General features: G+C 33.8%; 1 protein-coding gene across 4 annotated transcripts in view; it reads left to right on the forward strand.

The window, feature by feature from the left end:
- LOC148628437 (nucleolar protein 8-like) overlaps positions 1-23,226 on the forward strand; it is a 135,227-nt gene that overhangs the window by 24,287 nt on the left and 87,714 nt on the right. For all 4 annotated transcript variants that reach the window (XR_015923504.1, XM_088587545.1, XM_088587535.1 and 1 more), the window contains one exon: positions 13,818-13,977. Coding sequence is in view for 3 of the 4 variants with exons in the window: in XM_088587545.1 (XP_088443671.1) it covers positions 13,818-13,977 (160 nt within the window). In the remaining variant the exon portion in view is untranslated. The remainder of the gene's footprint in view (positions 1-13,817; positions 13,978-23,226) is intronic.

The following is a 23,226-nucleotide window of genomic DNA, read 5'->3' on the forward strand; positions in this document are numbered from 1 at the left end:
ATATTGTTGTATCATATCCTTTTGTTACATCTTTTTGTACACTAATTTTCAACAGGACAAAGGGAACTCAAGATGTTTATTTGGTTCTTATTAAAAATGATTTGACTCCAGACGGCCAAAAGAAATGGGAGACCATTTTAATTTTGAAGAATTAGAATGGAAAGATTGTTTTAAGTTGCCATTTTTGATAACAAAAAATACTAAATTACAGTGGTTTCAATATCATATTAACCATTATATCTTAACTATCAGTAAATTCTGAAATAAAATTTGAATAGTAGATAATCCAAATTGTACCTTCTGTGAAGAAGAACCAGAAACAATAGAACATTTATTATGGAATTGTAATGTAGTTCAAAATTTGTTACAAGACATAGATACATGGTTACTATCAAATAATATAAGCATACCACTCAATAATAAGATATTTTTATTTGGAAACATTACATGCAGATTAATAATAGTGTATATAATCTGGTACTACTGAAGATTAAACAATACATGTATAATACTAGGTGTTTTAAGAAACAACCTTCATTGCAAGTAGTAAAAACTATTACATAAGTATAAAGGACTTGTATAATACAGAGAAGTCAATTGCCATAAGATATAAAAAAAACAAGATCAATTTTAAAAGAAATGGCAAGCTTTCACTGTTATCATGTGAATATGTGTTACTAGAACACAAATTTCATCGTGTAATGAAACTAGAGAGAACTCAGTAATGTTTATGTACATGTAGGACAATACCCCTCCACTTTTCAACTTTTCAGTTACATTAGTTGTTTTATTTTTTTTATGCCCCCACGACAAACTGTAATGGGGCATATTAATTTACCCCTGTCCGTCTGTCCATCCGCCCGTCTGTCCGCATTACACATGATCATGGCTTGTCTGGCCATCTCCTCGTACAGTTTTTTAACTACATCTGAAATATTTTACAGGATGTTTCTACACATGATGATGGGGTGCAGGGCCAAAGGATTTTGATTTTTGTGAAATATTACGGAAATTGGTGATAGTTACACTTAGTCATTTTACTCAGAAGTAGGGCTATATGGCTTGTCTGGGTATCTCCTCGTACAGTTTTTGAATTACATCTAAAATATTTTACAGGATATTTCTACACATGATGAAGGTGTGCAGGGCCAAAGGGTTTTGATTTTTGTGAAATATTACGGAAATTGGCAATAGTAACTCAGAAATAGGGCTATATGGCTTGTCTGGGTATCTCCTCGTACAGTTTTTGAATTACATCTAAAATATTTTACAGGATGTTTCTACACATGATGAAGGTGTGCAGGGCCAAAGGGTTTTGATTTTTGTGAAATATTACGGAAATTGGCAATAGTAACACTTAGTCATTTTACTCAGATATATATGGATCATGGCTTGTCCGGCTATCTGCTTGTACAGTTTTTGAACTACATCTAAAATATTTTACATGATATTTCTACACATGATGATGGTGTGCAGTAAAAATTAATTTAAAGTGCACACATGTATGTATATTGTTACTAAGTTCTACCATGATGGTTGTTATATATTGCAATATTATTCTTTTTTTTTGGTATTATGAAATAGTGCAAATCAAATCAGCTAGAATATATTTGTTTGTACATCAAAATCGAAATATTGTACATTTCTGTTACTATGTCTGCATTATTATCTTAAAAAAATAAAAATTAAAAAAAAAAAAAAAAACCCTTGGGGACCATTCGCCCACCAGCACTGGAATCAACCCAATGTTTATTACAAAGTCATTAAGCGCTATACCTGTAAAAACCTTAAATTTCCAGAGGATGGTTCTGGGTATAGTAATAGATTTCATAGATTTTTGTGCAAAAATATCTTCACGATAACAACAGCTTGTATATTTTGAGAACATTAGTCTTATGTTGTTCAACTAATTATTCGGTCTTAAGACATATATAGTATTGGATGTAGTTGTTGCAGATATATTAACTGTGTTAAACTTCGTAAAACAGGAAGCATAAGCATAAAGGATTAAATAAAAGTCAGTTTTACATATAACAATACAACATAAGCTCTGTAGAGCTTTTATCTGACATACATATATGACAAGGAAAATTCATGAAACACATAAAACAGTAAGCACATCATGCAAAGAATAAATAATGTTTTTAAGCACAGCAGTTTGTAAGCAAAGTTAAAACATACAAAGCAAACATAAAATGCAGATAAACTAACATTCATGCAATAGCTGTTATATAAGGCACTAAAAGTAATTCAAGCATTTAAAACACAAATAAAAAGTTATGCATCAAAATATAAAAGCCAGAGTATACAAGATAAGTACATAAATGTCTACAACTCACTGAGATCTGCAGGAGAAACACTGACACCCATTGCCCTCCCAATTATCAACCAAACTTTTAAACTGACCCAAAGGCATTTCTTCCCTCATCTCATTAGGCAGTTCATTCCACAACATCTGCTATGTTGTTATTTCTAAAAGAGTAATTACATTTTTTTAATTTCAATAAGTTCATGTAGATATAATGGACACTGTAGATTAATAATTATATACACCTGTATTGCTATCATTCTAATTCTTTGGATTTTTAGTCTTAATTTTGATTTAATTAACAGTTGTATTTTCTCTATTTTTCTGGTATCACAATCACCACAGAAGTGCCATATTACAGGACAATAATTAAAATTTGATAAGATAAATGAATAATATATAGTAAGGCTACCTAATTTGGTTAAAGGTTTACCAATATGTTTAAGTACATCAAACTTAAGATGATAGTCAATTGTTACACCAAGTAATTTCACTTTTTTTTCTTAATGTATGATATTACCATCTAGATTGAAAGAAATATTTTAATTTTCAATTTTCTTGCCAATGGTTATTGCCTGAAACTTGTCTGGGTTGGCCTTCATATGATTTAAACTAAACAAATTAATTAGCTCTAAGCTTTCTTTTTCTAAAATATTTACAACAGTGTCTGTATCAGAATAAGAATATGACAAGTATTGTCATTTGCATAATGATACAATGAACTGCTTGTTACAAAATGAAAAATGTCATTCAAGAAAATATTGAAAAGTACAGGTCCTAATATAGAGCCTTGCGGCACACCTTTATATTTATCTTTCCAGATACTTATATTTATACCAACTTATACACATTGTTTTCTTTTTACTTAAATGGTTGTCTTTTAAGCTTAAAGCTGATACAGATAATCAATATGCCTTTAGTTTTAAAATTAATTATGAGGAAGGCAGTCAGGCACGTAGGTGCCCGTAGGCAAAAAAGCTTTTGCCTGCACTTCATTTTGCCAATTTTGTTTTTTTTTCTAAAACGCTATCTCTGCAGAGCTTCGGGGTGGCTTCGCCCCCCTGAACCCCCTACCAGGGCTCCGCCCCGGACCTGCTGGGGGCCTTGAGCGGCCCCCGGACCCCCTGCGGTAATTTTGCCTACACTTCAATTTGGCTTCATATACGCGCCTGGCAGTCAAAGGCCTTCGAGAGGTCCATCAACACAGCGGCAATATATTGATTGTCATCAATAGCCTTCTTCCAATCCTCAATGATTTTCAGAAGTGCTGCCTGGCAGCCATATCCTGCTCTAAAGGCAGACAAATATGGGTGAAAAATATTTTGAAAAAAATCAACTAGCTGTCGGAAGATGGCTGTCTCGAAAAATTTTGATACAACAGGTAAAATACTGACTGGCTTATAGTTACCAACTTTGAGTTGACTATTCTTCTTGTGAAGTGGCACTACTTGAGCCTCTTCTAGTTTGTCCGGAAGTACAGAGTGCTCTATAGATTTGTTTATTAATTTTGTTATTGGTGTCTCAACTGCTGGTTTTGCCAATTTTAGTATTTAGTGGATAACCCGTCTTTACCTGTAGCCTGATTTACACCAACTTTGTTTATTTGTTTATCAACAAATTTCTCTTCTATACATTTAAAAATGAAATTACCTTCAGTTCTACAATTATTATATGTAGCTTTTATACTAGGGTGGTTCTGATCTACAGTACAGTCTGATCCAATCTCTTCTGCTACATATAAAAAAAAATCATTCAACATATTAGCAACCTTTGACTGATCATTTGTAATGTTATCATTGTCACATAAAATAATGTTGTTCTCAAAACAACTACTTTTGTTTGTTAAGAAAAGTTTGATGGTGGGCCAGAAGTCTTTACTTTTTGGTCCCCCTACACAATGCTCTATAAAATAATTTCTGACTGATTTACGCTTGATTTTGTTAACAAAATTTCTCTGGGCTTTGTATTGTTCCCAGTTTTTCTTAGATTTTACCTTGTTATATTAATTGTACAAAATCTTTTTCTTAAATATAGCTTGTTTAAGTTCTTGAGACATGAATGGAGCAGGATTTTGTACATTTTTTCGCTGTTTCAATGGTATGTGTTTATTTACAATATTTAGAAGATCAGATTCAAAGTCTTCATATGCTTTGTTGACATCATTGTTCTTATCAATTTTCTCATTAAATGTGTTTTGTGCAAGATCTCTTAAAAAGTGCCCATGATCAAATTTTTTGAAACTTCTATATGATTTATATTGAGGTAAAATTGCTGGCACATTGCTTTTAAATTGAAAGGATATCATATTGTTTACATCACTTACTGCACAATTGAAATTTACTACATTTTGTACATTTTGAATAACAAAGACGTATACATAGGGTATCTTTAGGTCTCACTAACCACTTCTAACGTTTCCATTACTTTACATGTTAAAAAAGTAATTTTCAAAGTCTCACTGTGAATTCCCAGGACAAATGACATCTTAAAGTTGCATACCGTTGCAAAGCTTGGAAAATAAGGCTTCCAAAATCATTTTGCTAATGGTAGGACGATAGAAGAAATTCTTCACAAAATTTACTTGAATAAATAATACTGAAAATCCACATTTTTACCTGTTCTGCTAACTGACAGCATGGAGGCAAATTACTCACACATGTAAACAATATTCATACACTTTTGTAGTTAATTACATATATGATTTTAAAGTACACATTCTCAGCTTCATTTTGACAAATTTAATTATGACACACACAAATAATGCACTTACAATGCATATGTCTAGGTTCAGTGTGTTTTTGGTACTACATAGGGTGGGGGGGGGGGGCATTTGACCCGGAAGTGGTTAGTGAGACCTTAACGAAATGACAGATTTTTGATTGCTGAAAAAACATGGCTGCCATTTCTAAAAATAGAACAATGGGGTCAGACAGCAGATTTTTGCATACATCTCCAAATCTGTTAGGTTTTGCCAATAGCTTTCATTTGCTGAAATGATCCTTATTATAAGGCATACAAATGTATCCAATGAATCAAATGGAGTCAAAATTGTCTGACAACTTGTTAGAGTTATTTCCCGTAAAAGGCAAAAATTTAACCAACTGAGCGATTCAGGCTCCTTGTTGAGTCTCTACTTCATGTTTCGCGCACTACGTCTAAGTGTTGAGTTCATCAAGTTAGCTTCCAGAGGGTACAACATTGTTAATGGTCGGTTGGTGACACCAGTTTTCGTAAGTACCATCGCAACTCTTGCCAGTACATCCTTCCCAGTGATGACATCCTATATGACTCCAACTCTCCAAGATACTTGCTTTCCTTCGTCATGAATTTGAACGATATCTCCTTTTTGGATTTTGCGCATGCTGACACCTGCCCTCTGATGATAGTCTTGAAGTGACACTCAATATTCTCCTTTCCATTGTGATCTGAAATTGTGAAGCAGCTCTCTTTGTTTCAGTGCATGCTTATAAAGGTTAGGATGAGAAAGTTCATCAGTTGGTCTTTGGTTGTAGTTGTCATCTTGCAAATACGGTAGACACCCGAGTCTACGTCCATATAGAAGTTGAGAAGGTGTGAGTGGTTCTGGATCTCGACTGTCGGTAACAAGGTGTGTGATAAGTCTCATTTAATGTTGCTTCTATCTCGATAAGAATGGTTTTAAGAGTTTCCTTGTCCACGAGCACACGTCTTAGCACTTTTTTATGATGTTTTGTTAGAGCTATTAATCTCTCCCACCATCCTCCAAACCAAAGAGCTCGATTTAGTTTGAATCTCCATTCTGTTTCGCATTGCTGTGCCTCCTCCTTCACTGTGTCGGAGTTGAATAAATTCGCAAGTTCCCATGACGCGTGTTTGAATGTCAATGCATTATCTGACATCATTATAGAAGATAATGATCGTCGACTTAAAAATCATCGAAAGCACTGTAAAAAACACTTCTCTGTAAGGTTCGAAACTAATTCTAGGTGTACTGCTCTAGTTACAGCACATGTGAACAGGCAAATGTAGACCTTTGATTCCTTTTTGTATTTATTTCGTACGGTAAGCGCTCCTGTAAAGTCTACACCTGTGATATCCTGAACTCGTTCTTTTGGTTAGTGCGGAATGTCAGGGGTGGAATAAGGTTTTCCGATGACTTAACGACATGTGCCGCATTTGCTCAGTATTGATTTGACAGTATTTTCTCGGAATCCAAAATGTTTGCTGAATGTAAATAAATGTACTGTTGATACTAGAATGTTGGGTACGTTCATGCGCGTCCAAGATTATCAAATATGTTAAACGATCTCTGGCAGGTAACAAATAAGGATATTTGACGTCTTCTGAGACATTTGCATGTTCTAAACGCCCACTGCTTCCTAGAATGTCGTTTTTGTTGAGGAAAATTTTCTACTGTCGTATCAATGTTGTACATTTTGTCTTGTGTACAATACAAGCTATTTCGTCTTTGTATGTCTTCTGTTGAGTGTCACGTATCCACTTGCGTGTTGCATTATTTACCTCATCTGTTTTGAGTAGTTTTATTGTAGCGATGTATTTGTTTTTCTCTACAGTTGTAAATAAATCGCATTACGCATGCTGTAATTCGGATCAATCTACATAAGTTGCTGTATTTGTTGATTTTTATGACTTTTCCTAGATTCTTCTTGTTGAGGGATTCCATGACGATCTTTTCATTCACTGTTTCGTGATCCTCAGTAACTACCAAATTAGTAGCTGTAGCTCTGTTGTTGTCCCACTTTGGCCATTGCTGTTCATCTGTTAACCATTATGGTCCATTGAGCCATATTGTATTGTTTGCCAAATCCTCGATTGAAATACCACTTGTTAGTAGATCTGCGTGATTGTCTGCTTTCGGGCGATACCTCTAGTGACTTTTTTCGCAAAGTTCTTTTATTTCCTTGACGCTGTTGTGAATGAACTGTTTCTGTTGTTTTGTTGATTTAATCCAACTCAACACAATTTGGCCATGCACCAAAATACAGTTTTGTCGATTCTAAGGAAAGTTGTGAATTCCATGTGCGTAAGTTAAATCCACCTTTGCTCAATAAATTTCGAGATTCATGGTAATACTTCACTACAGCATCTTCATCGTAGAAACTGGTCAAAATGTTGTCCATGTACAATCCATTTTTTTAATATTTCTGATGTGTGTCCCAGATTGTCTTTGAAGTGTTGAAGAAGAGTGGCACTCAAAATGAACGGTGAGCAAGTACCTCTGAATAGGACTGACTTAAAATGATAGGTTGTGAATGGGCTTTTCATATCTGTTGGGTCGCTGAGCCAGAGAAATCTTGTAATATCTCGGTCCTTTATGTCTAGCTGTACATGTAGGAATGCTTTCTCCAAATCTGCTGTAGTGGCAAATTTGTTAGCTCTAAAACGAATCAAAAAAATTCCTGTGATGTCATTTATTACTGGTGGGTGTGATTCTAGACAATTGTTTAAACTCGGATTCCCTGTGCCATCTTTGCAACTACAATCATAAACAATATGGATAGGTGTTCTTGATGACGGGATGATGCAGAATGTAGTGTACAGGCTTATCAGTTGCAAATTCTGACTCTTCTACTTTCTAAATAATACCTCGTCTCTCTTAGTCTCTGATGATGTTTTCATACATCTCAAGTAGTTTCTTGTTGCTTTCTAACCTTCGGATAACATTTTCTGTTCTATGTTTGACTACTTCTATGTTGCGCGGTAAGGTACGGCAATCACGTTTCCATGGTAATTTAGCATTGTATTGACCATTTCCAAATTTGATACCTTCATTTTCATATGCATATTCTCGAATTACTTCAACCTGGCTTTTAACAATGTCTGTATCAGTTACTCTGAGTGATTCTAGATTCTAGAATTTTTCTAAGTCACATCTCACAGCATCTTGATCAATTGAAATGTTCATCATTGATGAGTAGTCTGATTTTGCTCTAGTTTTCGTCATTAGCGGTCTGGATAACAAATATCCCAGCTTCGACTTTACTGCAGTCGGTCCCTCACCTCGGATAATTGTGTCTTCTACCACTGACCTATAGAAATTTGCACCTATCAATAGGGATATATTAAATCTTTCTTCGGCAGATATCGGATGCGCTAGCTGTAATCCTTCAAGGTATGATATGGACTCAATTTCTCTACGTGATTTCATCTTAACGGGGCTGCAATCTTCGGTATGATTACTACTTCAATCGAAACTCTGTTGATTTCATACGTTTTGATGTTTATCATCACTTTGTTAAGATAACGGGCATGACCTTTGTTTCCTCCGAATCCAGAAATTTTCAATGCTACACTCTCAGTTGGTTTAATTTCTAGTTTGTGGGCTAAGTCCTCCATTATGAATGAATTTTTCGCTCCCTCATCAAGCAAAGTATTACTCATAAGACATATATCATCATACCAAATAGGCGCTACGGCGGTTTTAAGTAATACTTCTGATCATGCGGCTCCTGTTGAGTGTAATAATCTAGTTGGTTTAAGTGGATCTTTAACTTCAACGTTAGAATGTGCAACGGTCTTTTGTTGAAGTTTCTCATTTGTTTTTGGTTCTGCTTTACATATACTTGTATGATGTTGTCTCCCACACTTTTTACATTTAAGTCTGATTTACAATCGGCTTCTCGGTGACTTCCAAAACAATTGAGGCATACCCTGTTCATTTTCACGATTTCAACACGTTTTTCAGTGTCTGTTATGTTCTTACATGTATTTAGGTGATGATTTCTGCTGCAAAATAAACACAACACGCTTTTCTTGATCGATAGTGGTTGCATGGCCTTGTTTTTTCTCCTAACATTGTTTGAGCCTGTTAGAAATAATGCCCTTGGCATGACATGGAACTCGTCTTGACTAATGCTTACTACTTGTCCTGCGCTTTCAATGCATAGCTCTCTATTGCTGTGCACAATGAATGTAAGTCCCAGTCGTCGTAACCTCTGTCTCAGGTTATATTTTTTCTTATATCGGGCGGAAGTTTGTTCTAAAGTATAGGTGTAAGGACTGTGGCAAATGTACTCTCATGTATACCTAATGATTCAAGACCACAAATAGTGCACTCTATTCTGTCGGAGTAGTTTCTCAAACTATCAACGTTAGATTTTGGCGAAGGTAAGTTTATCAAACTCTGAATGTAAGCATTTTCTATTTTGTGTTTCTGACCAAATCTTTCTTGTAGAATAGCTACTGCTTGGTAGTAGTTGGGGCTTGTTGATAGAAGTCCTGCTATGCATTGTGTGGTGATGCCCTGAGGTTGGTTTTGTAAATATGATTGTTTTTGCACATCTGTTAAGACTGGATTGTCTTTAATAGAAGATTAAATACATCCCAAAATGGTTGCCATTTCAAAAGATTCCCATCAAAGTACTGTAGGTTTAGTTTTGGTAACTTGTGAAATGCACTGGCGTGTGATGAACTTTATAAAGGGTGGTATGTCATTTGATGACTTGCTCCGTTGTGAAATGAAGATTGAGAATAGACATACTCTTCTGCATTGGGATTAAGATTCTGTTGACTTGGTACATGTATGTTTGGTTTACTGTTGTTATTGTGTGTCTGAGTAAATGTGTTTTTGACTTAAGTAAGAATACGCTCTATGTCAAGATCATACCTGTCTGCTTCTTCTATCTCCTCTATAGAGTCATCCTCAGTTTCCTCAAGAATTTCACTATCTAACTTGGAAAGAATGTTTCTTTTCTTCTTTAAAGTCTCACACAAACTTTCAATTTCTCACTGTTGCTCCCTTTGATTCTTCAACTCCTCATGAATTTTTGATATCAACTTTGTGACTTGTCCTTGATGCCCTATTCGTATGGATTTCTTCTTTGTCGTTTTCGTCAGCTGTTTGAACACGGCACCAATGTCGCGGATATACTAACTGTGTTAAACTTTGTAAAACAGGAATAACAAAGATGTATATGTAGGTCTCACAACTGTGTATTCAACTCAAAAACGTCATGTATACTCAGCTAATACATGTACATGTAATAATTATGTGACGTTACGAAGGGTACATAGTTACAGCATGCTTTGAAAGGTTACAAAAGTGAGTATGATTTACTTGAGTCACTGACAGTAGTCTTACAGAGTTATCTTCCACAACCATAGTGCTTGTGATGTCATAGACATAAAAAATGGTGGAAGAAACCAAGGCTCTATATTACAGAAAAAAGCCAATATCTTTTCTTTGTGATGTAATACTTTGCACAGTTACTTTTTTCAACTATCTAAATCGATTTAACCCTACTTGTAAAAATCGTGAAGTTCCACTTTGATAAAAATTAAAAAATGCATGTTACATTTTTAAGAAAAATTGACGGCATGTCCAGGTCTAGTCTACATTGCTTGTTTAACCAAACACAATGATTCAGCTTTTTGATAGTAGTTGACATTGCAAGAAGATGGGAGATAAAGGATCTACTCAGCAAAATGACTTTACATGCAAAATTTGAATGGCCTAAAAGACTGAGAAGTTCTCATTTGGTGCATGTCACACAGTTTCTGATAGATTCCACATATTCTTAAATATGGGAAACTTTCTGCAATGGTAAACATGCTTCTATTAAATCTGAATTAAATTCTGTAAACTTTTATTCTTGGATACCAGTTTTCATGGTTTAGGGAAAAGTTATTAGTATTAAAGTAGATTCTTGAATTCATGGATTTGACAACTCTATCATATAAACAAATAGGAATTTTCCTTTTACTAGGAACAGAATTTTGTCGTTTACAAAACCTCCAAATACTGATACCCCACAAACAAAAATACTTTCACCGTACACTCCTAAATACTCAATAAATGATTAAAAATATCTCTTTTGTACATTCAGCATTGTAAGATGTGGGACCAACTAGCAATAAATGAAAAATGTTTTTAGACCTGTTAAATTGATAGTATTTGTCAAATTAATTTTGGAGTAGAAATTAATCTTTAAAAACTTTTAGGCTATTCATAAAATAGTGTAGATCCAATCGGAATTCTTTTTCTTATTGTCAATCATCATTGATAACTCTGATCAGCTGATTGCTCATCAGAATTTATTTACCTGTCATAAAATTTACCCTTACCTGTTTAGACAGCAATTAGCACCTTTTGATAGATTTATGGCTCTTCTAATCAAAGAACTGAGACTGAAACACAAATTTAGGGGTTTGAATTCAGAGTTTTATAGGTTAATCAGAAAAATCTTGTTAGCGGGACAAATGGTCAAAATTGTGGCTGTTCTCATTGCCTCCTTTGGATATTAGAGGTGATGTAAACACGCATTATTATTGTGAGGGACCAATATTGCCGTAAATAAATAGCAAAAAAAATATTTTTAATTCCCAACTTGAGAATTAATACCATAAACTATAAATATATTATCAGAATAGGTGGCGCCTGTATATTGCATATTTTGTCCTCGGTTTGTTTTGTTTGTTTTTCAACAGAATATAGGTGTCTACATATGGGGGAGGTTAAACAGAACAGCCGTTACATGTATTTTGGCTACGCTTAGGGAAATTTTTGTCACAACAATTACCGTATTTGTCATATAAGAAAAGAAGTAATTCCTTCCAGGGGTAGATTTGTACTCATTTTAACATGGGTTTGGCATTTATATTCTCATTCAACACCTCACTGTCACTTTGCGTTAAATAATCAAATATAAATGTCATACCTATGTTAAAATGAGTACAAATCTACACCCTCCATGAATTATTTCTTAAGTAATAAAGTTAGTTGCCTCTTGAGAGCCTCTTGTTTTTTCTAATTTCTTGTTTATTTTTTGTCTGATTTTGAAAATTAGTTTTTCATGGATCCTTGCCTCTGCTTTTCAATCAGATTTCAGATATCTTATACATTTTTTAAAAGGGGCCAATATTGTCTTTTTAATTTTTTGTGAGATTTTGAAAAAAATTAGTTTAGAGATTTTAGATTTATTAGATTCCTCATAATAATACCTGTTTGCATTCAGATATCTCTAACGATATATGAGTTATAAAGAGCCAAAGGGGACCATGTCCCAAAAAATGGTCTTTTTTAAATTTTGTAGTGATTTTGAATTTTTTTTTTATAGGATTCCATATGAAAATCCCAGCCTACATACTAAAACTTTTTGAAATAGGCTTACCAAATTACAATAACCTGAACCGATCTCTGCAACTAAAATAGTGATCAATCATCAATCACCCATCAGTTTACTATCAGTCATCAATCCGTCAAACCTATCCCATTGAACTGGTGATTGCATCACATGACCATAGGGCAGTCAGTATATATTATTTTCTTCATGTTTTGTTTGTCAATTTTTACACATATCTACCTATGCAGTAGACTTAAACATCAATATATTACTTTTATTTTACATTTGTTTTATTTTTAATGAAATACAATATGTGGATTTAATATCTTAAATATAAGGCAAAGGAGTATGTTCAGAAAATATCAAAATCAGCCCTAAAAATAAAGTGTTCTAAATAAATTTAAAAACTGCATTATTCACTAGTTGAATATGTGACTTTGTTAAAAACAAAGTTTCATTGCCCTTAATACATGTGTTGCACTAAAATTGTACATGAAAATAAAGCAAAATTAGAAAATTTAGCTGAATTGTGTTAAAATAACTCAAACTTAAAATAACTTAAAATAATTTGTCAAACTCTTTCATATTTATACAGAAAAAGCCTTCTGTACCATCACAACTCCTGACAAAGGATTTTTTTGTTCATAGCTTGCACTGTATAGTTTTGGATTATAAGACTACCCCTAATCCTCTCATTTTTGTGCAAATTCTTTGAAAACCATGTAGATGCATAGTTGTGTGCCCTCCTTGTTACTTAATTATGACACAACAGCTTGTATCTTCTGTATATTAGTATTTGGATAGTATTTTAGCTTTAGAATAGGCATATAGAAAATATCAAATAGTTAGTTGAAACTTCAACAAAGTAGTAGGCCTGAAACTAGAGTTAGTGAAATTAACCCTTTAATGTGGTAGTATGTTGGATTTGTTCAATGGAAATTTACATAAACTGATCATCTGTCATTTTTACTTAACAAAACTATGATCAGATTGGTCACAGGTCATTGGTTTTCGTTCTGTCAGCAGTCATTGATCCATCAAATAGTTGCGCTGAGAGGTTCAATGACTGTAACACTATCATTTACTAAAAGTGATCCTTGAATGCATCCCGAAGCAGACATTTATACCTGCATGTACTCAAATTGAATTTCAAAATAAGTTGTTGTGTCCATTATGAACTGTAAGTCCGTATATTTAGTGTGTCAAGACTAATGTTGTGTCCACACTTGCCTCAAGTGTACTGAATTCAACTAGCTGCAGTTGTATTATGCTGCGCTCTTTTCAAACACTATTTGCTAATTGAAAATGCATAGTATGATTTTGCAAGATAACAAAAAAGAATGTTCCATGTAATAGGTTTGATAACCCTTAACATATTTTGGACACTAATGAAAATCAAGTTGAAGATGATTATATTCTATTTTCTATTTGATATAATTTATTTTTAGACTGGAGAAGGAGAGAGAAAATGGTTTCCAAGTAGAAGAAAATAACAAGTTCAGCAAGAGAGATACAGTGAAGCTTCACAACCCCTTTGAAAGTCTTCCTGATCCTTCCACACCTGAAATGAAAGGTTGTGTACCTGGAACAAAGATTTCCGGAGAAAGGGTATGGTTCACTTATTTTAAGTGACTACTCCATTGTATTCAATGATTTATGTTTATTGTATAACTGTCATGGTCAAACAATTTGATACCTGATTAGACCCGTGCAGGTCCGGGTGTCAAAAGAATAGGTGTGCAGCAGTGCTAAGCTTGTTGTAAAAGGCGACTAAATAGTGCTCAGAACCCTAGCCGGGGGCTATGGCGCTCTGCCCACAGAGCAACTGGGATGTGTGCCCCAGGTGGTGGAATGGGGTACCCCAGGTGTGTTACATGCTGGGGTTGTCAGGCTATAATATGGAAAACCTGACCGCAAACCATAGTGGTACACCATATTGGGAAAGATGCCACGTTAAAGAACCCTACTGTGGTATTCTCCCGGAGTAGGAACCATAGGACTCCACCACAGGAGGCTAAATTGCCCGACCCTACCCACCTCTCCCTATTTCTAGTGGCGATCAAAATTTGTCTACCCCATTGTCCTTGTGTCCCATCCCTTTTTCATTTCATCATCATTTCATGTTCATTTTATCATTAATTTCATGTTCATCGTCTGAATATAGCTGAAATATTGCTGCTCGGACGTTAAACCCCAACAAACAACAAACAAACAAAGATACCTCATTAAGTAAACCTTGTATTATTCAGTTATTTTTTCAGTGTCTTTTGCACTCACACATTTTGTTTTAGGGTAAATAGTCTTCAGAGAACAATGGACCACACTATTAAGGCCAAAATAAAAAAAAAATATCTTAGGTTCTCATTCCCTCTCAACACAATTTTTTTTCTATCCTCCCTGCAAAATTTATTTTAACTATTCCCAATTAAGGTCATTTTCTTTCAAACTGATAGCCTTTTTCACTTAAATTGATTGAAAATAAAAAATGAAATTCGCCTGCCTGCCGCTAATTTTGAAAAATGTTGGATGAGAAAGGATTATAAATATTTTAATGATGGCCTCAAGACAATCTAGATCCAAAGCATCTTATGCTGGACAAAAAAAAATGGCGCAGATTTTACTAATTGTTAATGTTCTTATATTGATTAAGATCTGGAACAATCTGGAACTGTGTCATATGACATTTTGACCCCCAGACAATTTCAAATTTTATATTTTTTCGATAACTTTCATTTATTGTCAAAACCAATGCAGTGACAAATAGTTAGTCATAAAAAAAAATTCAGAGATATTTTATACACTATCAAAGAACTATAACTAATTGTAAGTCCTACATCCTTGAATTTATACAACTGTCAAATGTTGATAGCTCTCTATTTTCTAGCGTGTCCCATACTTGTAACTCAACGAAAATCATAGAGGTATGCTTTACTACAACAGTACATTAATGATGTATCTTGGGTAAAATCTTACTATATGCTAACAAAGACTTAAGTATGCAAGATACTGTTGAAATTGATATTAGTAAAGCTTAAGCATTTGAATCAGTCGTATAATTAACAAAATAAGTTTAAAGAGTAATCAAGGGAACAAAGATTCTCTCCGAAATAAAAAGAATGTAATCCAGGGACAAAGATCAGACATGGAAAAAAGACACACACAACAAAGAACACAAAATAATCAAAATAATACATACAAATTAACAAATGTAATTGAGCAACTCAGACTCCACTAAAAACTGGGAGCATGGACCTGGTGCACCGGTAAGGTAAATGTCTCCTGCTTTTCTAGAAACACCTGCCGAGTTTCTCATAAAAAGTCATCCAGGGTAGATAAAAGGAAAACTATAACACTTTGAACGAATCAGTTTTTAAAAATCTTTTAACATAATTCAGTGTAAAATAGAGATATAAGTAACATATATACATACATAAGATCTTAAACACATTCAAGAAGCATATTACACGTATTTACCTTTGTATACCTTTGACATTTATTTTGGCATTCAGGTTGCTACTAGTGTAATGTTTTCGGCAAATTTGAATACTTAACAAAATCAAAATATCAAATTCAAAATGCCATTTGTATCTGTTTTCACAGAGTCCTAGGTGCTTCAATATTTATGAAACAAATTAAAATTCTATTGTTCTAAATAAACCAAACTACCAATTAAACTAAAAGCCTAAACAACAAATGCATATACAAATCAAAGCTACAACTAAGCCTTAACCCAAGTTCCTGGAGCATGTATAGCTCCTGGGACACCCAGTTACTGATCACCTTGTTTCTGAGACATCTAGACTCTGAGCAACTTGCTCACAGCTGGGTTCCCCAGATACCTAGCTTCAGAGACACCTAGTCTGAAACACTAAGCTTCAAGTAAACCCACAGATAGTTACAAGCCTCCTGTTTGAGGGACTGTAACCATTCCCTAGCTAAAGAAATAACAATTTCAGAACAACTCTTAGCTTGCAACTATCCTAAAAGCTTCTTGAAACTGCTTATTCTTAACCACAAGTTTCAAACAGGAAATTCTAGGCTTAAATGAATTTCTGCTTTTATATACCAAAAGTGTGTATGTCTTGTAAGCACTCAACAACTGGAGAAGCGTGTATAACCACCACCGCAAGTATAAAGCAATGATTTTCAATGATGTTTCTGACCTTACACAATACAAACTTTTATCATACATTATAAGTAGGCAGGTAGCATTTTAAATGTCTGATAATGTTTTCTAATTAATAAACTGCATTAATGTTACACATTAAAGGGTAGCATTTTAAAAGTCTGAAAATGTTTTCTAATTATACAACGAAGTTGCAAAGGATATGTTTTTGACCCATTCGTCAGTCCATCTTCAGTTTTCTGGACTTTTTTTTTTTAACCCTGGCAGATATTGACATGATTTTTGGTATATAAGTTCACCATGATAAGTTACAGGTCAAGTTTACGTTTTGTTCCACTCTGATGATTTTTACTGAAATTATGGGCCTTGAAAGAGTAATCAAGGGAACCAAGGTTATAGCGGTAATCAAAACAATGCAATCCAGGGACATAGACCAGACATTGAAAACAGACATACACAAGTAAGAACATAAAGTAACTAAAATCATACATGCAAAGTAACAAAAGCAAATGAGAAACTCCATTAATGACTCCATTAAATACTGGGAGCATTGACCAGGTGCACCGGTAGGGTAAGCGTCCTCTGCTTTTCTAGAAACACTCGCCAAGTTGCTCATAAAAAGTCAAGTCCGGGGTAGACAAACCAGGAAAGGAAAATTATGAACAGTTCAATAAATCAGTTTTCATGGTGCTGATGGATACACCATAACGATCCACGAGTTCCATAAAAAATCTATAGTGATGACTACCATCTTGTAGCAACATAACCCTGTTCCAGAAGCCTATTTTTTAGAGTTGTTAGCGCAATACAAAAAGTCTGCTTAGTTTAGGCAAGCTCTGGCATAACGTATGGGTTGTGATATGAACACTTAATATGCAGGTGCTGAAGGGATGTTGCCACAAATGAAAGGAAAGTTGACAATTCTGAACGAAAAGTCATCTTGTTTGTCGTGAAGTTTGGTCAATAGTTTTCCTTTATCATCGACTTCTTAGTGTAGGTCAAGATATGAGGCTGACCTTACAGTGTCTATAGTATCCTTTATCTCAAGTTCTTTGGGGTAGATGCGATGTATCAAATCCCCAAAATTAGGATTGTTTAAAGATAATATTTCATCTCAGTGTTTTTGCCAGGATTTCAAAAACGTTAGTCACTGTTTGAGATTTTGTACAAACACATACAAGTTTTGACTAAAATGAGTCAAAATCTAGCAAGAAGCTTTAGTCACTTGCGAAAATGATTAGTCAATGACTAAAATGACTGAGCCTAGAAAAATCACTGCATCTGTATAGCCGAAACTGAGATTAACGGATCTAGCCAAACAATATTCTTTCTTTTGGATCAAATCAGCTATAAAGTCAGCCTCATAAGAGTGAAGGAATAGGTCAGTAAGTGAAGGAGCACAATTTGTTCCCATTGGAATGCAGACCGTTTGTTGAAAAACACGTCCACCACACTGGACAAATATGTTGTCGATTAAAAATTCCAGCATTTTGTAAACATCTTTCTCTGTATATTTGGAAGATGATTTGGAATTATTTCTTACAAAGTAAGAGGAATCTCTACCAAGAACTATATATTTGTATCTAGGTGTACCATCTTTCTTGGAAAAACAACATTGTATAATGTTTTAAAGTCGGGATTTTAACTGAGTATGGGGAATAGAAGTATACAGTGTTGAACAATCATAGGTTTTAATGCTATTATATTCAGATAATAGTCTTGAACTGATTGTCTCCAAAAGATCTTTCAAATTTTTCAGGATCCACATTGAATTAATACCACAACGGGAGTAACAAGTGTTGTGGTAGGACTGCACCCTCTTTGACAGTTGTGAATATAGAATTTAAAAGTTTTGAAAGAGGTTTGGTGGTACATATTGCAGATCCAGCTTTGAAATGTTGTTTGTATTGATTCTTGTGGAGTTTAGGAATCCAGTACATAGACGTTAAATCACAGTCATAGTCCTTGGTAGAGAGACCAAAAGAGGATAGCACAGATTTATGGTTTTCCACAATCTCTTCTTTGGAGAGTGTGGTAGCAGTATAGGTCTTATCACTGCTATTATTTTCTATGTCTATGTTTTACAGACAAAACCAATGTTGTTTTGGGCTTTGTCTGCTGGTACGACAACATACTTGTCATGTATAGTAGACTATGTTTTCGCTACATCAGGGTCTTTGAAAACTGATGTAGCTTTGGGACTCATTGAATTACTTAAAACTTTCATTTGTTTCAAAATTAAAGACCTCACAGCCTTTAACCACTGACAGATAATCAAGGTCTTCTTGTTCTCATTTTCTCCATTTTCTTGCATAGTCCTCGACAGCATCCATAAGAACTTTAAAGTTATAATTCCAATTTATGGAGTGTTGTTCACGTTACTTGGGAACTTTAGAAAAGATAATACGCAGAGACTTAGCAAAATTCACAGAAATAAGAGTTTTCCAGACTTTTTTTCTAAACATTTGCAGATATTGACATGATTTTTGGTATATAAATTCACCATGATGAGTTACAGGTCATATTTTATTTTGTTCTGCTCTGATGATTTTTATCGAAATTACAGGCCTTGAACTTAGCAAAATTCACAGAAATAACAGTTTTCCGGAATTTTTTTCTGACAATTTGCAGATATTGACATGATTTTCAGTGTATAAATTCACCATGATAAGTTACAAGTCAAGTTTAATTTTCGTTTTGCGCTGATGATTTATTAAATTTACCAAATTACGGGCCTTGAACTTGGCAAAATTCACAGAAATAGCAGTTTTTTTTACCTTTTTTTTTTAAAGCTTGCAGATTATTTAACATGATTTTTGGTATATAAGTTCATCATGATAAGTCAGAGGTCAGATGTACGTTTTGTCCAGCTGAGGGGATCGTGGGAGGTACAGTGTTATTATAACAAATGAACTTAAGCCCAACACGATGAACAAAATCGAATTCTTGCAATATGAATTGGGAACAAATAAATTCCCGCTTAGAAATTAAAGCTCCAAATTGAGTGTATTTTGAAAAATGAAGAAACACAAAAGCTCCCAATAAGATTGCCACACATTTCCTCTTTCATAACATGTTCTGGGCTTGTTTCAACTGGTCTAGACTAGTCTGAATATATGATACATTACAAGTAGATGACCAGCAACCTATGGAACGCCTAAACTGTCTGATGAGATATACATTTGTTTACGTGTTGTCAATTTTATATTACTTGCTGTGGTTTTATAATTACATGTGGTCATTTTGTATTTACGTTATGTAGGAACATCTTTACATTATGTCCTTTTGTCTCTATGTTCTGCCATTTCATCTTTACGTTCTGTAATTTTGTCTTTACGTTCTGTCTTTTTATGATTACATTATGTCAACATATATTTACGTTATGTGGATTTACCTTTACATGCAGTGTTTTTCTTATAACATGAGGTCATTTCATCTTTACGTTATGTCGATCTCTAAATACTTTACGTGCATTTTCTTTTCTTTACATGCAGTGATTTATTCTTTACGTGATGTGGACAAAAATTTCCTGATGACGTGTGACCCCGGAACATTTGATCGCGTAAACTTCAGATCAGACCGTAAAAGGCAAAATAGACGTCGCAACGCCGATTAGAAATATGCTGAACGAAATACACTTGGGTAGTCTATCCACTCACCCTAGAGTTTTTATTCTATAGTAAAAAAAATTGATTATTTGTTCTTTACGTTCAATATCATCACAATTGATACACCTGGGACTCTGTTGATGACTTGTGTCAATTTTCGTAGTCAGAATATATTTTTATTTAATTCCAAGAAACATGGGAATTTCGACTTCCGCGAAAATTTGCATAAATTCGACTGTACAAGTTATTGCGTGACTAAATTTAATTTTCCACATTAATAAACCACCAAAACTAATTTTCAAGAAAGAATTAAAAAAAAAATGTTAAAAATATTACCCCTACCCCTAGAAAATTGGTCTCAGTATCAAACATTATTCTCATTCACACCATACTGACCACTGTGAAACTCATATTTTAGGCATTCATAATTTTAAATATAATTATTTACCCAAAATATCTGAACAATTCAGGCTTGTGATTTTTTATAGGGTTACAATTACTATAAAATCGTTAAAATTGGAATTTACAGAATTTCAGAATTTCTTCTCTATCACCCGTTATTATCTTTTTTTTTCAGAATATCGTAGTTTAAACAAGCTTTTGTGTGATACAGTAGATTCGTATAGTGTCTAAGCTTTCAAATCGGCCAGGTAATTAATATTTGAACTTTTCCAAGTAAAGTTGGTGCAAAAATGACCACCCCTACCCATGAAAAAATACCTCAACATGAACCAAAATGTTAATTTTTAACATATAAACGGTGTACACTGGGCATGTTGCGGGCGATTGCTTTCATTATCAATGCATCCAACATATTTGCTTATTTCAGGAGTGTAGGCGACAATAATGTGTTTTTTCATAAAAAGGGAAAATTCCGGAATTTCATTTTTCTTCCATTTCACCATTAATTGGCATATTTTTTTTCAAATACCATAATTCAAAAGAGCTTTTGTACATTAAAATACAACTATATAGTGTAGTGGCTTTGTAATGAGCCCAAGATATATAAGTACTTGAACTTTTCCAAGTCAAGTTAGTGCAAAAATTGCCCCTACCCATGATAAAAATACCTTAATACGACCCATCGCCTATGCTTATTAGAAAGCTAAGATGCTAAATAAATATGTTTAGATATTCAAAGACATGTTTGAAGTACGATACTTAAAAAACAGGTTTTAAAATGAAAGAAAATATGAAATTAAAAAAAAAAATCCTCTCTTTACTATGAAAAACAATATTTTCACATTGAAACTGGAAACAATATGCCCCTGAAATGAGTAGATATGTTGAATATGTTGATAATTAAAACAATAGTACCCAGCATGTCTTTTTAACATAGATTATATGCTAAATACAACATTTTGGTTCATGTTGAGGTATTTTTTTTTCATGGGTAGGGAGTACTTCTTGCACTAACTTGACTTGGAAAATGTCAAATATTTATAACTTGGGCTCACAAGAAAGCTACTTAACTGTATAGTAGTATTTATTTACAAAAGATTTTTTGAAGTACGGTATTTAAACAAAAAATATGCCAATTAAAAGTGAAATGGAAGAGAAATGAAATTCCGAAAATCCCTTTTTTACGAAAACACATTATTGTCGCCTTGAAACTAAAACAATACGTTCATGAAATGAGCAGTGCTGTTCGATATATCAATGATGAAAACAATAGCGCCCAGCATGTCTATTGTACACTGTTAATAAACTTAAAACTTACATTTTCGTTCATGGGTATTTTTTTTCATGGGTAGGGGTGGTAATTTCTCACCTTATTTGACTTGGGAAAGTTAAATTATGAATTACTTGGGCTCATTTGAAAGCTTAGGCACTATATACATGCACTGTATCACACAAACACTTGTTTAAACTACGGTGTTCTGAAGAAAGATAATAACGGATGATAAAGAAATTCTGTATATTCACCTATTCTTGATTTTATAGTAAATGCAACCCTATAAAGAAATTCAAACAACTGAGTTGATCAGATATGTTTAGTAAATCATTATCTTAATTATGAGTGCCTAAAATATGAGTTTCAACGTGTTGGTATGCTGTGAATGAGAATTATGTTATATACTGAGACCAGTTTTCTAGGGGTAGGGGTAATATTTTTAACATTTTTTTGAAAATTCTTTCTTGAAAATTAGTTTTGGTGGTTTATTAATGTAGAAAATTAAATTTAATCAAGCAATAACTTGTACAGTCGAATTTATGCAAATTTTCGCGGAAGTCGAAATTCCCATGTTTTTTTTAATTAAAAAAATACATTCCAACTATGAAAATCGACACAAGTCATCAACAGAGTCCCAGGTGTATCAATTGTGATAATATTGAACGTTAAGAACAAATAATCAATTTTTTTTACTATAGAATAAATAGTCTAGGGTGACTGGATAGAGTACCCAAGTGTATTTCATTCAGCATTTTTCTAATTGGCGTTGTGACGTCTATTTTGCCTTTTACGGTCTGATTTGAAGTTTACGTGATGAAAAAGTTCTGGGGTCACACGTCATCATGAAATTTTTGTCCACATCACGTAAAGAAGAAACCACATCACGTAAAGAATAAATCACTGCATGTAAAGAAAAGAAAATGCACGTAAAGTATTTAGAGATCGACATAATGTAAAGATGAAACGACCTCACGTTATATGAAAACAACTGAATGTAAAGATAAATCCACATAACGTAAATATATGTTGACATAAATGTAATCATAAAACGACAGAATGTAAAGACAAAATTACAGAACGTAAAGGCGAAATGGCAGAACGTAAAGACAAAACGACATAATGTAAAGATGTTCCTACAATTTGTAAATACAAAATGGCTATATGTAATTATAAAACTACAGCAAGTAATATAAAATTGACAACACGTAAACAAATGTGTATCTCATCAGACAGTTTAGGCGTTCCATTTCAACCTCATTTCTGAATGGTGTGGTCTTCTAAACTAGCTGTTGCTGCCAAAGTAGTGGTACCAATTCTAAATGAATGTCATGAATAGTTGGCATCATCTCTTAATAGAAGCACATAATTAAAATACTGTGAAAGTATTATTGTCGTGGGGTACCAATTTTTGTGGATTTAGTGGGTTTGATAAGCCAGGAAATTTGGTT

Source organism: Perna viridis, chromosome 1 (assembly GCF_037379345.1).
Source record: "Perna viridis isolate PV_CMFRI_1.1 ecotype Kerala chromosome 1, ASM3737934v1, whole genome shotgun sequence".
NCBI classification, from domain to species: domain Eukaryota; kingdom Metazoa; phylum Mollusca; class Bivalvia; order Mytilida; family Mytilidae; genus Perna; species Perna viridis.